General features: G+C 36.4%; 1 protein-coding gene across 1 annotated transcript in view; it reads right to left on the bottom strand.

The window, feature by feature from the left end:
• The window catches only part of LOC105553858 (vacuolar protein sorting-associated protein 13B-like), a 194762-nt gene that overhangs the window by 111261 nt on the left and 65723 nt on the right, over positions 1–17778 (bottom strand). Inside the window, exon 5 of the mRNA XM_012000016.1 lies at positions 6310–6477. Coding sequence (XP_011855406.1) covers positions 6310–6477 — 168 coding nt within the window. The remainder of the gene's footprint in view (positions 1–6309; positions 6478–17778) is intronic.

The following is a 17778-nucleotide window of genomic DNA, read 5'->3' as shown; positions in this document are numbered from 1 at the left end:
TTGAACCCAGGGGGTAGAGCTTGCAGTGAGCCAAGATCATGCCACTGCACTCCAGCCTGGACAACAGAATAAGACTCTCTCTAAAAAAAAAAAAAAAAGTTAAGTATTCATATTTCAAGGATACCCCAGACAATTACTATTCAGTGAAAAAAGGAAATTACTGTTTTAAAAATGTTTTTTTTTAAACATGAAATATAACAGCAACTATATTTCAAAAACTTACAAAATGAATTATAGTTTCTGGTACTTACTTTAAAAATATGCTACAATTTAATCAGTAAAATATTATTCATCACTGAAATTAGGGCTCTTCAACTATATATGCCAATATATAGAAACATTAAAAGCATAGTATTGATTGAAAACAGCAAACCTAAAACACAACATATAAGAATACTATTTTTAAAAAAAAGGTAAGAAACTTATTCAAAGAAATAGAGAAAACTTCCCAAACCTGGAGAAAGCAATCAAAGAAAAGCCTAAGACCTTTGGATTCACTGTCATATTCTACCAAACATTTAAAGAACTCATACCAATATTCACAAACTATTCCAAAAAATTGAAGTGGAGGGAATTCTTCCAAAATCATTTCCATACTATCCAAAGCAATCTATGAAATCAATGCAATCCCTATCAAAATACCAATGACACTTTCACAGACATAAGAAAAAACAATCCTAAAATATGTATGGAATCACAAAGACCCTAAATACTCAAAGCAACCCCAAGCAAAAAGAACACAGCTGGAGGCATCATACTCCCTGACTTTAAAATTTACTAAAAGCAATAATAACCAAAACAGCATGGTACTGGCACAAAAAAAGACACATAGCCCAGTGGAATAAAATTTAAAAACCCAGAAATAAATCCAAGCATTTACAGCCAACTGATTTTCTACATAGGGGCCAAGAAAACACACTGAGGAAAAGAACAGTCTCTTCAATAAATGGTGCTGGGAAAACGGTATATCTATATGTAGAACAAACCTAGACCCTTATCTCTCACTACAAAAATCAACTTGAGATAGATAAAAGACTTAACTGTAAGACCTGACATTGGTCTAGGCAAAGAATTTATGACTAAGACCTCAAAAGCATAGGCAACATGCTTTTGAATATACATCTTTTCTACCACAAAGACACACGCATGTGTATGTTCATTGCAGCACTATACACAATAGCAAAGACATGGAATCAACCTAGATGCCCAACAGTGGACTAGATAAAGAAAATACAAGACATATATACCATGGAATACTACATAGACATAAAAAAAGATGAAATCATGTCCTTTGCAGCAATATGGATAGAGCTGGAGGGCATTATCCTAAGCAAATTAATGCAGGAACAGAAAAACAAACACCGCATGTTCTCAATTATAAGTGGGAGCTAAGCACTGAGTATACATGGATACAAAGAAGGGAACAATAAATACCAAGGCCTACCTGAGGGTGGAGGGTGGGAGGAAGGTAAGAATCAAAAGATTAACCATTAGGTACTATGCTCATTAGTTGAACGACAAAATAATCTGTATACCAAATGCACGCAACATGCAATTTACCCAAGTAAGAGACCTGCACATGTACTCCCTGAACCTAAAATATAACTTGGAAAGGAAAAAAAAGAAATATTAATTCTCACATATAGTATGGATGGTAATAAATTGATTTAACCATTTCAGAGAACAATTCAGCAATATAAAACATAACTGAATGTTTACATACTCAGTTATTCTTTTCCTGATCATAATTTACAGAACTTGAACACGTAACGAGGAAACATAGAAAAGGATGTACATTCCAGCATTATGGGCAATGTCAGTATTTTAGAACAACTTGAATGTCAACCATATGGGAGATGATAGGATTCTGCCTCTAATAGTAGAAAACATTAGATATTCTGAAGACCTTTATATTGAAATAAAAGTCTTGGAAATTATTTTAAAAATATGTAAGGGGAAGGAATGAGTTAAAGGAGAAAGAATAGATAGATGGTCCAAATATTTTATTTTTTAATCCATTATGGCAAGTAATTAGTGCAATCTGATTTGGTGTCAATTGAACATCTTATGTTTATTGGTCTTTGGGGTATACTCTTTTTTACATGTTTGTTCAAGTCTCCTGTCCATTTTTCTATTGAGCTATTTTTTTCTTATTGATTTATAAAAGTTATATATTGTGGATATAAGCATGTTGCAAATTGTAAGTATCAAGAATATACACTTCCATCTGTGGCTTGTCTTTTTACCCTCATAAAGACATTACAATTCTTATTTTAACTGCAATATTTTAATACAGCCTCATACATTACTTGTTGGTATAAAAAAATGGCATTACTATTATGAAAAAACTATTTGTCAGTTATCTCTGAAGCTTAACATAGGCCTACAGTATGACCCAGTAATTTCACTCCTAGGCATATACCCAACAGAAATATATGTATATGGCCACCAAAGGACATGTATGAAAATGTTCATTATAGCATTATTCATTATAGCCAAAACTGGACATAATTAAATCTATATCAATAGTACACCGAGCAAAAAAATGTTTTATTCACAACATGGACCAGACCTGCAAACTCACCATCCCCCATACATCAGGAAAGACCAGTGCAGGCAGAATCCCAACCCTTCCTCACCTGATTGTGCAGGGAGAGGAAACAGATATATACACACACAAATGAACTATTGTTACAAAAACCTGAATAAATTTCACTTACATAATATTGAGCAAAATAATCTAGGCCCAAAAATACATATGGTTCCATTCAAATAAAAATTTAAAGAGTCAAAACCCTACTACGGTATCAGATGTCAGGAAAGTGGTTGCTTTGGGGAAAGAAGGGGCAGTAGTAAGTGAGTATATGTACAACAAGCACTTCCGGGTACTGAGATTGTTCAATTTCTTGAGCTTGGTAGTGGTTACATGAGTATGTTCATTTTATGGTATGTCATTTCGCTATGTGGGTTCTCTGTTTTTGAGTTTTTTTGTTTGTTTGTTTGAGATGGAGTCTTGCTCTATCGCCAAGGCTAGAATGCAGTGGCACAATCTCGGCTCACCCAGCCTCCACTTCCCAGGTTCAAGCGATTCTCCTGCCTCAGCCTCCCAAGTAGCTAGGATTACAGGCACCTGCCGCCATGCCCAGCTAATTTTTTTTTGTATTTTTAGTAGAGATGGTGTTTTACCATGCTGGCCAGGCGGGTCTCAAACTCCTGACCTCAGGTGATCCGCCTGCCTCAGCCTCCCAAAATGCTGGGATTACAGGCGTAAACCACCACACCTGGCCAGTTATGTGTTTTTGCTTAATGCTCTTTCTTTTTCGTATGTTATGCTTCACTTAAAAAAAAAAACTATTTTAAAAAAAAACTAATAAAAGGGAAAATAATAGTTTCTTCCTCAGAGAGTTAAAGGGTTAAACAAGATAATTAATACAAAATATATAACACTAGCCCTGGTACTAAATAAACAGAAGATACTATTTTCACTGTCTTTATCACCACCATCATCATGAGCTTTCATATGGTATCATATTTGCTTCTGAAGATACATTGGTAAGTTAGAAGCAGTCATTTTATAAATGACTCACCCAAGTTTGCACTATCAATGAATAGTGGAGAGAAGATTCCAACTAAGATCTTCCAACTCCTGATCCAGAATTCTAATTCATGATAATTTCCAAAAGTAAAATTGGCATTGCTTCTACATTAAAAATTATATTTCTGGCTGGGCATGGTGGCTCACGCCTGTAATCCCAGCATTCTGGGAGGCCGAGGCAGGCAGATCACTTGAGGTCAGGAATTCGAGAACAGACTGGCCAACATGGTGAAACCCCATCTCTACTAAAAATATAAAAATTAGCCAGGCATGCTGGCAGGCGCCTAGAGTCCCAGCTACTTGGGGCCAGGCATGCTGGCAGGCGCCTAAAGTCCCAGCTACTTGGGAGGTTGAGGCAGGAGAATCGCTTGAACCTGGGAGGCAGAAGTTGCAGTGAGCCAAGATTGCATCACTGCACCCCAACCTGGGTGACAGAGCGAGACTCTGTGTCAAAAACGTTAATTAAAATAAAATTTCTTCACCAAAAATATCAACTCATTAATTCAATCCTACATTGTCCAGTTCTATTTGTTTTCTATTTTCCATAGCTGCTTCTTCCAGCCTTTTAATCAAATATTTCTTTCCATAGAAGATGCAAAGGAGGCATTAACAATATATAAGAAATGATGTTTGGGCCTTACCTACACTCTTATTTATGTCATAACAAAGCTGTAACATCAGGGTTCTCCTTTTGTTAAATATGAAGACTAAAGCTTAAAAAACACATAATAATAAAACTATATTCCAGTTCTGCTGCTTCCTAGTTATATGCCTTAATCAGGCAAATTAAACACTCTTGAGACTCAATTTCACCTTGCTTTAACCCTTTAACTGGGATTTATGATGAATAAATGAATATATGACTAAATATCAAAAAGAGATAAAAAGAGACTTCAGGACAACCAAGAAATTCCAGGCCTGGCATGGTGGCTCACACCCGTAATCCCAACACTTTGAGAGGCCGAGGCGGGTGGATCACTTGAGTCCAGGAGTTTGAGACCAGCCTGGGCAACAGGGCAAAACCCCATCTCTACAAAAAATGCAAAAATTAGCCAGGCATAGTGGTGCACGCCTGTGGTCCCAGCTACTTGGGAAGCTGAGATGGGAAGATTACCTGAGCCCAGGAAGTCGAAGCTGCAGTGAGCCAAGATAGCACCACTGCACTCCAGCCTGGGCAACAGAATGAGACCGTTTCTCAAAAAGGAAAGGGGAAGAGGAGAGGGGGCAGGGGAGAAGCGAGGAGAGGGAAGGGAGGATGAAAGGGGGAGGGAGGGGGGATGGTGGGGGAGAGAGGAGGAAAAGAAGAAAGAAATTCCAAATGTGCTTTGGAATACACAAGCCTAAAACATAAATCAATCAGATATATTACCTTGCCTTCACCAAGCTTTGTAAATGCAACATGATGCCTTTCACCTTTCAAAAACATAAACAATTCAAACTAAATATCATTTAACTTTTATTGCTACAACCCATGGCACTATAAAATATAGTCATGTACTGCGTAACAATACCTAAGTCAACAACAGACCATATATCTATGATGGTTGTCCCATAAGATTATAATACTATATTTTTACTATACCTTTTCTGTTTTTAGATACACAAATACCACTGTGTTACAACTACCTGCAGTACTCAGCACAATAACATGCTGTACAGGTTTGCAGCCTAGGAGCAATAATAGCCTATACCATATACCTGAGGTGTGTACTGGCTATACCATCTAGGTTTGTGTAAGTATACTCTATGATGTTTGCATAACAACAAAATCGTCTAAGATGCATTTATCAGAATATGTCCCTGTTGTTAAGCAATGCATGATTGTATTATACACCACATTTGAAACAAGCATGTGGCAGGTAAGAAAATGAAAATTAAAAGTATTAAAAAACAAGTACAGGCCATGCATGGTGGCTCATAACTGTAATCTCAGCACTTTGCGGGGCCAAGGCAGGCAAACTGCTAGAGCTCAGGAGTTTAAGACCAACCTGGGCAACGTGGCAAAACCTTGTCACTACAAAAAAACACAAAAATCTGGCCAGGCGCGGTGGCTCACACCTGTAATCCCAGCACTTCGGAAGGCCGAGGCAGGCGGATCACAAGGTCAAAAGATGGAGACTATCCTGGCTAACACGGTGAGACCCCATCTCTACTAAAAATACAAAAAATTAGTCAGGCATGGTAGTGGGCACCTGTAGTCCCAGCTACTCGGGAGGCTGAGGCAAGAGAATGGTGTGAACCCAGGAGGTGCAACTTGCAGTGAGCCGAGATCGCACCACTGCACTCCAGCCTGTGTGACAGAGCAAGACTCTGTCTCAAAAAAAAAAAAAAAAGCCAGGCATGGCAGCATGTGCCTGTAGTCCCAGCTACTCAAGAGACTGAGATGAGAGGATTGCTTAAGCCTAGGAGGCAGAGGTTGCAGTGAGTTGAGATCACACCACTGCATTCCAGCCTGGGCAACAGAGCCAGACTCTGTCTCAAAAATAAACAAACAAACAAAAAAAACCCACAAGTATAGATTTCTGAATTTGGAGTGTCTCCTAACCTCCCGTAATCATATGCAACATTTTGTATATGTGCATTCTTTTTCCACACTGGAGGCATGAAGATTTGATAACATTTACCAGCAAGTCAGTAGGCCCAAAGAAAGGTTAAGAGTTAAAGCAATTGTTTCAATTATGGAAAAATATACAGTATTCTTGATATTTACTCACCAGAAATATCCATAAATGCACGATCCCATAATTCACCTACTGTGTAACATTCTGCAGAAGTGATGTTGACTGAAAGAACGATATCGTCTTCAACATATTTTAATATGAGATTATTTATCACAATGTTTACATTATTTACAACTCGTCTAATCAGACTCTGCACATAACCTATAAAATAGAAAAAAAGATTTTAATTAGCCACAAATCTCTCAGTAAATAATTATTTCTTAAAATGTTATTGAACTTAATGCATGAGAAAGGTGGGTATTATTTAGCATATTTCCCAAAGAGAAACTAAAGTTCAGATAGGTTAAAAGGCTTGCCAAAGTGACACAGTTAGTAAGTAGCAGATCCAGCCCAACAAATGTCATTATCAAGAAGTTCCATAGTGAAGTATTCACACACTAAGAGAAACCACAAAGACCATATATATTTTTGATAACATAATACTAGATCCCATACAATGATTATCCTATACGTCAAGTACTTTGTTTGATTTTTGCTTATTGTATTATGTAAATATTTTCCAAAATGAAACAATGTTACTAAATGCTGATTATACAGTATATTAAAAGATGGGCTTCTTTAAGCTTACGCTTCTTTTTAAATCAGCTACCATCAACTCTTCCTAGTTTAGCCATAAAAATATTTAAAAGTTATGCCTGGGATAGAGGAAACATGACCATCATAATGAATTCAACTCTATTCACTTACTAATATTTAATGTTAAAATAGAGTAGAGGGGAAAATATGAATGAAGAAAATGTAGACAGGAAGAGTTAAAGAAATATTTTTTAAATACTACCATGAAGAAGACAGAAAAATGAAAAAACAAAAGTAAGGAAGGAAGGAGAATGTATAAAAGTAGAATAAGAACACAGGGAAATAAGAAAAAGAAACAAATACTAGTTAACTCAAAACACTAAAAGTAATTAATGAACATTCTATTTCTTCATGGCTTGCTTAGATCTCCAAATTTTTTCTTTTAATTTCATGCTACTGTGGAATACTTCATAATCTCACTTACGTTTCTCACGTAGGTGTGTACATGGATACATTATTCAGTAATCTAGTTAAAAATATAAATAACACTTTATAAAAAGCATTTTAAAAGCCAGGAGAAAAAAAAATTAATCTTTTCCACTGTAAAAAGCTAACTCAAAGGTAATGCATTTCCACTATTAAAGGAAACTATTTAAAAGGTAATTAAAATTTTAGCTATTTCATGAAATAACCATATGGTTGTATTCTTTAACCCAGAATGTTACTGGACAAAACAGAATCAACTTCTGTCAGCAACTGACATTGTTAACACCTATACTAAAGACTGCTGGGAGAAAGCTTATTGAAATCTATTCAACCATAACATGTTTGCAAAACCCAACTCCTTCATTCATTCCCAACGATGCAAATAGGAAAGAAATGTAATACAACTTAGATTCGAGCTTTTCTCCTATATAGAAACTATTAGCAGCTTTTAGAGTGCCAATTATCACATGCTATAAAATTAATGTTCAAAATATTAATAGATTTAAAGTAACAATTACTATTTCATGAGTAGATGCTAAAATAATTCTTAACCAATGAGACTTCCAAAAGAAATTTTAAGTATCAACATTTTAACCTTAGAATGTACATAACCCCATGTTATTACTACTCAACGCAGAGTTTTAAAAATAAAAATAGGGCCGGGCGCGGTGGCTCACACCTGTAATCTCAGCATTTTGGGAGGCCGAGGCGGGCGGACCACGCGGTCAAAAGATGGAGACCATCCTGGCTAACATGGTGAAATCCCATCTCTACCGAAAATACAAAAAAATTAGACAGGTGTGGTGGTGGGCGCCTGTAGTCCCAGCTACTCAGGAGGCTGAGGCAGGAGGATGGCGTGAACCCAGAAGGCGGAGCCTGCAGTGAGTCGAGATCGCGCCGCTGCACTCCAGCCTGGGCGACACAGCAAGGCTCCTTCTCAAAAATAAATACGTTTCCAAGAAGTCAAGTGACCATGACTAATATTGGTTTCCCTATTTCTCAAAAACCTGTCATGAATAGCGAACTGTTTTGTTTTGTTTTTTTGAGACGGAGTCTCTCTCTCTATTGCCCAGGTTGGAGTGCAAAGGTACGATCTCGGCTCATGGCAACCTCCGCCTCCCGAGTTCAAGTGATTCTCCTTCCTCAGTCTCCTGACTAGCTAGGATTACAGGCCCGTGCCACCACGTCAGACTAATTTTTGTATTTTTTTAGTAGAGATGGGGTTTCACCATATTGGCCAGGCTGGTCTCGAACTCCTGACCTCGTGATCTGCCCACCTCAGCCTCCCAAAGTACTGGGACTGCAGACATAAGCCACCATGCCCGGCCAATAGAGTACTCTTAAAAACCACGTAAGCGTTCATGAGTTTTTATTATCTTTAAAACAGTATCAAAAATAGCACGGAAATATAATGCAAAGTAATAGAAACATAAAATATGTATTTTAACTGATAGAACACTACTGATGGATTGTTCATCTTTTTAAAAATATTTTCTGGCTGGGCATGGTGGCTCACACCTATAATCCCAGCGCTTTGGGAGGCTGAAGCAGGCAGATCGTTTGAGCTCAGGGGTTCAAGACCAGCCTGGGCAACATGGTAAAACCCCGTCTCTACAAAACTACAAAAATTAACTGGGTGTGGTGGCATGTGCCTTTAGTCCCAGTTACTCGGGAGGCTAAGGCAGCAGAATCGCTTGAGCACCAGAGGTGGAGGTTTTGGTGAGCCAAAGTTGCACCATCACACTCCAGCCTGGGTGACGGGAGTGAAACTCTGTCTCAAAATAATATATATTTTTTTCTTTCCATTTTGTATTATAAAACTGACATACAAATTGAGACGAATAAGCCAATTCACCAAAGTAAAAGAAACAAATATCGAAAGAACTACTTCTGTAGAAGACTATTTCTATTTCCTTATTAAAAATGCAATGTCAAAATAAGTAACAGAAACTTATCAGTGGAATAAATGACACACTGTCTCTATAATCCCTCAAAGTAACTTGCTTCTATGCAAGCTACAAGATAGTGTCAAGCAGATCTAATAGCTCTCATCACTCCATACTTAGAGACTCCCTGGGACTGTATTTGTTCGAATAACATAATAATCATCCAGGTCTACTCCACAAGCATCTGAAAATGGAAAGTCACACTAAGGATGAGACCTTACAAGATGTAATATTAGATGGCTCTAAAACAGCCTGCTACTTAACCTTTCTCCAGAAATTCTTATTATCTACCTCTCCCCATACCTCATATAACCCCTTCTTCCAAACATACATCTATGTCCACAGGACCAGTTGAAAACACTAAATTTTCACTAACTTTGCTCGTGTTCTTCCTCCTTTTTAGAATACTTTTTGTCCATTCACACTTCTGGTTCACGTGCAGTATAATTTTCCTCTGCCTTATATTGTCTTCTCCAATGTCCTCCATCCTATACCTCAACATTAAAGAGAAATGCCTCTATGACTTTTCTTGGGCTTATGCTACTATTAGTCATTTGCTTGTGTATATGTTTGGTTATCTTCTCTGATAAACTGTGAAATCCTAGAGAAAAAAGATTATATGTTATTTATTTCTCTGATAGTCTTAAATGGCATGTATCAAAATTTTTTGGTTATAAAGAGACACCATCTGCAATTGATTCACCTTGATGTGGTCACTGGGAAGCCAAGTTGCTCATAATCAGAAATTCCACGGTTGATGACTTGGTTACAGTACATAAAAACATCTTAGTCAAGTTTTTGGTGTAAAATTTATTTGAGCATTATGTAGCATCAGACAGGAAATTTATGCTCAAATGGTTAAAGGGAAAATAAGTTCTTTAGAATGTTCTTGTCTTTTATGAAATGCTGAAATTGTTTCAAAATAAAAAGTTTGTTAAAAGGGCAAGAATAAAAAATCTTGATTGTCAATGTTATAGACAGGCCCAATAAAATATGAATTTAAAACGTTTATCAGATTTAGTAACTAGATAATAATTGTGGGCAATTACTGTGGAAGCTAAAAAAAAAACAGATGTGAGTTGGTGATACTGTATTATTTAAGATGGTCACAGAAGTTCTAGACAATGAAATAAAGGGAAAAAAGAGAAATTAGTGTATAAGTATTGCAAAGGAGGGAAAAAAGTCATTTCACAAAGATGACTGTACTTTTTATATAGAAGCTCCAAAAGAAGAGACTAAAAAATACTGAATACTGGTCAGCTAACAAAATATAAAAGTTAGCTTTCCTATACAAAAAAAGTGATAAAAAGAAAATGGTAAAAATGGAAATCCCAATTAGCAATAAAATGTATGAGATAGCATTTTCCACCTATAAAAGTTTAAGAGATGTTTTTTAATAATGAAAAACAGCATTGGACTAAAAATGTGATTGGAATAAAGTATTGTTACAAACTTTTCACCAAGTAATTTAGCCATTTTATGCCAAAAACCTGAAAAGTGCTCGCAAATTTTGACTCTATAAATTGGAAAGGATTTTTCCTAAAGAAATAAGCAGAGGTGTACGCAAAGACTTACCTACATATGTTTGCTAAAGCATTTTACAAAACTAAAAATAACAAATAACCTAAATATCAAACAAAAAAAAAAGGACTGGTTGAATAAACTGTAGAAGAGTTACACAACAGGATTGTATGCCACTGACCGAAATAACAATGTAAAAAATACGAATGGCCTGGAAACATGTTTTTGGCATAACATTAAATGAAAAATTTAGGCTACAAAAAATTGTGTGTGTGTGCATATGTGTGAATGTGTGTGTATAAAGGAAGAAAAGACTCTCTAAAAGGTTGTACACCACGTTAACCAATTTCAGTTCTGGGTAAGATAAAGTAAGCACTCTACCCTGTCTTTCCCAGTGACTGCAGCCATAAAACCTGGAAAGAATGTGTGAAGCAGCTACTTCAGGGCTCTGAAAAAGTAAATAGTAGGCATGAGATGGGAAACAGAAACAAAAAACAGAGTGACCAAAGAAAAACAACAAATGAAATGGCAAGTGTAAATTCAAACACATCAATAATTATATTCTAATTTAATCACACTGTGGTCAGAGAGAATGATACATGATACTGATGCTTTGAAATTTCTCAAGACTTCCTTTTCAACCAAGTCTTTGTTAATATCTGTAGATACTCAATGTGTGCATCAAAAGAAATGTATACTGTCTTACGTGCCTAGTGCAGAGTTTACATGTGTCTGCTAAAACAAAATTTTGATATCCAATGATCTAATTTGGAGATTTTTTTTTCCTGATTGATTTATGACCTTTCAAAGTCAGATTGTTAGGTACATACAAAGTCAACGTGTATTTTCTGGAGAACTATATCTTTTATTATAATTTAGTATCTTTATTACCTATTTCCATTAATGTCTTTTGTCTTTAATTTTTTTATTTTTGCCTCATTTTCATACAAAGATACAGATTTATTTTTGACTACTATTTGTCTCTTATATTATCTCCCATACTTTCATTTTTGATCTGTCTTGCTTCTGTTTTATGTGTGTGTTCAGAAGCCATACACACGTGGACATGACAACTCCCTCCTTTTAGTGCCCAAAAGATATTATTTGTGGTTCATTAGAGCTCATCTTCCTTTGGCTTTGTACTGTGGTTGATAGTTTAAAAGGCTCCTATCCTAAACAGTTAATTCTTTGAGGGCAAAAATAGCCTTCAATGAGCTGCTCTAGCATATTGTTCACATAGTGATACACATTTAAGGAAATAAACAGCCTGTCTCCACTAAGCAATACTTTGAAATTCAGTCAAATTAAAATGAAATAAAGGCTCTCTAATGACATTTTCTGTAATAAAATATAAACATCAGCTATCTTAAAGGTTATTCAAAAAGTAATAGTTTGAAGCATAATCCATTTAAAAATGGATTGATACATTAATAAGAAAGAACACCTGTATGGCAAAGAAGCAGCTATCCATCAGTAATTTGTGCTCCCACTTCAGGTATGTGGAATTGCTACTGAGATTTAACTTCTAAGTCATAAGTAATATCCCTGCAAATAGTTGTCCTCAGAGGAATATGCATCACTTCTAGCCTGGGGATATTAAGAAGCAGATAGGTCTTCTCCAGACTCTTTCTTCTTGAAAAGGCTGAAAGCAGCAGAATCCAAAGTCTGGCCTAAAAGATAGCAGAGTCTCAAGATAAAAGTAGCTTGGGCTTGGCGCAGTGGCTCACACCTGTAATACCAGCACTTTGGGAGACCGAGGCAGGCGGATCACCTGAGGTCAGGAGTTCAAGACCAGCCTGGCCAACATGGCAAAACCCCATCTCTTCTAAAAATACAAAAATTAGCCAGGAGCAGTGACACACACTGGTAGTCCCAGTTACTCATGAGGTTGAGGCAGGAGAACCACTTCAACCTGGGAGGCAGAGGTTGCAGTGAGCCAAGATCACACCACTGCACTCCAGCCTGGGTGACAGAGTGAGACTCCACCTCAAATAAATAAATTGAATGAATGAATGAATGAATGAATGAAGCTTGGATTCCTGGTAGAACACTGCTTTGAACTGGTACATAAAAAAATAAAACTTCTATTGCGATAAGCCGCTAAAAATTAGAGGTTACTTTGTCTACCAGCTAACATTACCGTAACCTGTATAATTTGTCACTGTTAAGTTTTTAAAAAAAAAAAAAAAAAGGCAAATAGGAAATGTTTGTGGTATCTCCTATAGCAATTAACTATCAATTTTGACTCAGGTTCTTGAACAGTTGGAATATTCTTAAATTATTTAACATATCTTCCAACTATTACTAAACTCTCTTCAACAGTATTTTCAGAAACCAAGCCCTAAAGGCCAAGATGGCAAGCATTTAAGCACATACACACAAACACAAACTATGTTCTCTATTTCATATTCAATATTTTCTACTGGAAATAGAAAAATCTAAGTAAATGACTATTAATTTAGTAATGTCTCTCCATGTACACCAAAATATCTGAATTTTCATTTTCTTATTCACAAAGTAGGCTAGATCAAAGGCTTAAGTGGGCCTATGGATAGACTTCAGCAAGTATGTGAAGTTATAAGCAAATTTTGAATGTGCATATGTAGCACTTTTTTTTTAACAGATTTCCAATGATCTATGACCTAGAAATGACTGACCACTATACCAGATAACTTGAGATAACTTCTTATTCCAAATTTCAGGGACCATAAATCTAATTATGCAAGCCTGAGGAAAATTCTGCATGACTTTGTATGGTTCAGACATGTAAATGTCTGACATGTAAATGTCAGACATGTAAATGTACGAACCAGATGTCGCTGTAGATTAGGGGCCAGCAAAAGAAGGCCTGTGCCATCTGGTTTTATAAATAAAGTTTTATTGGAGCACAGCCACATTCATAATTTTATTAATCATCTATAGCTAGTTTCATGCTACATGAGAAGAGACAGCTGTGACAGAACATATCACTTGCAAAGCCTAAAATATTTACTGACTGACCCTTTATAGAAAATGTTTGCTAACCCCTGTGCTAGATGATGACAATCAAAGATGACTAAGTCACAGCCAGGAACAGTGGCTCACACTTGTAATCCCAGCACTTTGGGAGGTCGACGTGGGCAGATCACCTGAGGTCAGGAGTTTGAGACCAGTCTGGCCAACATGGTAAAACCCCGTCTCTAATAACAATACAAAATTTAGCTGGGAATGGTGACAGATGCTTGGAATCCCAGCTACTCGGGAGGCTGAGGCAGGAGAATCTCATGAACCTGGTGGAGGGAGGTTCCAGTGAGCCAAGATCATGCCACTGCACTCTAACCTGTGCGACAGAGTGAGACTTCATCTCGGAGAAAAAAAAAAAAAAAAAAGCCCAAGTCATATCTTCTCACCCAGTGGGCAACACGGATTTTAGTTTAACTGTACCCTAAATATTTCTATTAAAGTATGTGGTAGAGAAATTATCTCTACCATGAAAGAACTGTAATATGATTCCGAAGCAGGATATGGCTGCCAAAAATTAGTCCTCAAATAACCGTATGACTTAACTGTTAAATAACAAAATGATTTACCATTGTATACACACACACACACACTGAGAAAAAGAGAAAGGAAAAGGAAAGAGATAATTATATGACAATACCAAGACAGCTGAAGCTATACAATGGAATATAAAATTTGTCTCTGAGCTTCCTCTAGCAGGCAAAAAAAGTAGGGATTTTTTTTTTAAATGAGTAACTACTTGGAAAAAAATAACAGTTAATTAAGAGATGATGAAAAAAACTAAATGACTTTAAACTTTTTAAAAAATTAAAATAACTTAAATTTTTCAAAAATTAAAATGTCCTTTAAAGCCATTTTAGAGACATGCAGAAACAGCCCACCAACTGCAGCTTTTTATAAGGTACTTCAATAAAAGTGAAGGGTATATAATTCAGAGAGTACAGAACTGAGTAACCCAGGTATCCAGTTTAGAAGTGGTTTCACTTTACACCGAAATAAAATGCAGAAGGCACTGAAGAAGCATGCATGCATGAATGAATGAATGAATGCAATACACTTAAACTCTCTGTAAGTAGAAACTGTCAGCATGTCTTACAGGAGGTACTAAGCCCACAATTTAAAACTTTACTGTTATTAATAAAGTTATTAATGACAATATTAATAAACTGTTATTAACAGTAAAGTTCTTGGCCTATATAACATTAACTGAAAGAAAATGTTTGCTTCAAATCAGTCAGATCCAAACTCTTTTAACCTTCGCCCAGTAAGAAATATTACATTGTAATGCAGCACAAGCATATACATTCATATACTTTCTTGAAATATTACTAAGTTTTAATATAAGCAAACATGCTATGTGGCTTTCTATTCAATGCCATATAGTTTTAAATGCTTGCCATGACCCACTAAAGTGTTTTAACAATAAACTAACTGGTCAGGATCCTTGGTTTGAAAAAGACTATTCTAGATGCCAAGAATAGAGATTGCCAAGCGGATGCTGGATGTTACATTCTTTTCCTAATAGAGAACTACCTATTCTTCAAAAGATTAAAACAATTGTCTATTGCCAACACAAAAACTTCTCAAAAATCATCTCTGGATTTATACAAATGCCCAAACTGCAAAACTGTAAACACAGATGCTGGGAGAAATAACCTCCCCAGAAAATTTCAAAAGGAATTTATCTCTATCATGAAAGAACTGTAATTAACATAATTCCCAAGAAGGATAAGGTTGCCTGAAAAGACTCCTCAAATAACCATACGAGTTAACCTTTAAATAATGACATGATTTACTATTATCCAACTGGATTCTCAAATTATCCCTTTTTTTTACTTTTGGCAAAATTAAGTTTAGCTGCTCTGCCACCCAGTAACTGGCCAACAGCTTCAGTTACTTCTTAACTGTGATTTATGTTAGCATAAAAGAGACTATGAGTCCTCCTGTTAGGTAAAAGGTAGAAAAGCACATGCTAATCTAAAAACTACCTCAAGTAGTTCAGGTAGAACATAATTCTGTTAAATGCTACTAAAAACAGGATGTTTTAGAACGGGCGTGGTGGGTCACATCTGTAATCCCAGCACTTTGGGAGGCCTAGGTGGGTGGATCACGTGAGGCCAGGAGCCTCACCAGCCTGGCCAACATGGTGAAACGCCATCTCTACAAAAATTAGCCGGGCATGGTGGTGCAGCTACTTGGGAGGCTGATGCAGAAGAATCACTTGAACCCGGGAGGCAGAGGTTGCAGAGAGCTGAGATCACACCACTGTACTCCAGCTTGGGCCATAGAGTGAGAATGGGTCTCAAAAAAAAAAAAAAAAAAAAAGAATGTTTTATGTTATATTGATGATTTCATGTTTTGTGCCACAAAAATAGGCCAATTCTCCCAATTCTGAATAACAGTCTAAATTCTAATACAGACAATAAAGTATCATTAAAAGTCTGGGACCTATTTTGAGTACATGCAGGTTACCCCATAGAAGGTTACTATGAAATCAACAATTGACATTAGCTTTAATTTTTTTGTTTTTTCTTAGGAAAAACAAAATATAGAACAAGCCAACAATTAAACCTACAATTGATTATTCTTTGCCAGGACATTGAGAGAGACTCCAATGCTTCTATACATGAGCTGCTATAGCAACTCTTCAGAAAATATGTAATCATAAATTTGGAGGGACAAAAGGATTGCCTGTTTAAAAAGAACATTTACAGTTTAATTCATAATTTAATTTAATTTCTCAGGATTTTTCGCAAGGAGTTATTAAGAAAAAGTTTTTAAAATTCTGGAACCATCACACAACTCTAAGCACAAATAGAAACATTTAGAAGTAAAACATCTTCTTCTGACACCTTTCCCAGCTTATAACAATTCATCCATCCAGAAGTCAGACGGGTAACAAAGACCTGTTAAATAGAGTTCTGAAGAACACAAAGCATCAGTACTCATGTCACTATAGACTAGTTAACAGTGTTCAACTCAAATGTAACTTAGGACATGTATTTGAGGGAAGGGGTCTATAAAATGATATACCTAATTCTAGTCTTTTACAAGTAAATGGTGCCAAAAGACTGCCAAAAAGTAATGAGAGTAGCAGAAAGCTTATAAAACTTCAGCACAGAAAACAACTATATATTAATGTCTAATACATCTCACAAAAATAGGAGTCACTAATAAATAAAATCAAAACAAAAGTGACTGATAAACAACTCCTAACTGTAAAAAGGCAGCAATGCATCTTGGCCACAGAGCTGACATGTGATGATCAGTTTTTTTCTTTAAATGTTTATGAAGAAACTGTTTCATGCAACCCACTACTGTCCCACCTAAATAAAAACTTCAGGAAATAAAAGAGATGATATATAAGGTCTGTTTCAGTTACAAAACTCTGTGATTCCATTAGTGAATTTTAGCGCTTCCAGAAACTCAGAATAATCTAGTGTCTCTTCTCTGTTATCAAGACACAAGGGGAACAAAGAGACTGTTAGTCTTTTGCTTAAACTGTAAGAAAGAAACTCAAAGAACAACTTACTGCAAAAGAGGATCAAAATTTGAATGAAAGCCATTTGTGAAGGCTCTGGACCCAATTTGTTCAGAAGTCACGCACAAGTACACATGCACATACAGCTTAAAAGTTTTATGATACTAAAAATATATATTCTACAAAGGACTAAAACAATGATCAATTTTTTTTTTTGAGACAGAGTCTCACTCTGTCACCCAGGCTGGAATGCAGTGGCACGATCTCGGCTCACTACAACCCCCGCCTCCTGGGTTCAAGTGATTCTCCTGTCTCAGCCTCCGGAGTAGCTGAGATTACAGGTGCATGCCACCACGCCCGGCTAATTTTTGTATTTTTAGTAGAGACATGGTTTCACCATGTTGGCCAGGCTGGTCTTGAACTCCTGACCTCAAGTGATCCACTCACCTTGGCCTCCCAAAGCACTGGGATTACAGGCATGAGCCACCATGC

The sequence above is a fragment of the Mandrillus leucophaeus genome, unplaced genomic scaffold, assembly GCF_000951045.1.
Source record: "Mandrillus leucophaeus isolate KB7577 unplaced genomic scaffold, Mleu.le_1.0 Scaffold611, whole genome shotgun sequence".
Lineage (NCBI taxonomy): Eukaryota > Metazoa > Chordata > Mammalia > Primates > Cercopithecidae > Mandrillus > Mandrillus leucophaeus.
This window is presented reverse-complemented; position numbering and strand designations above follow the sequence as displayed.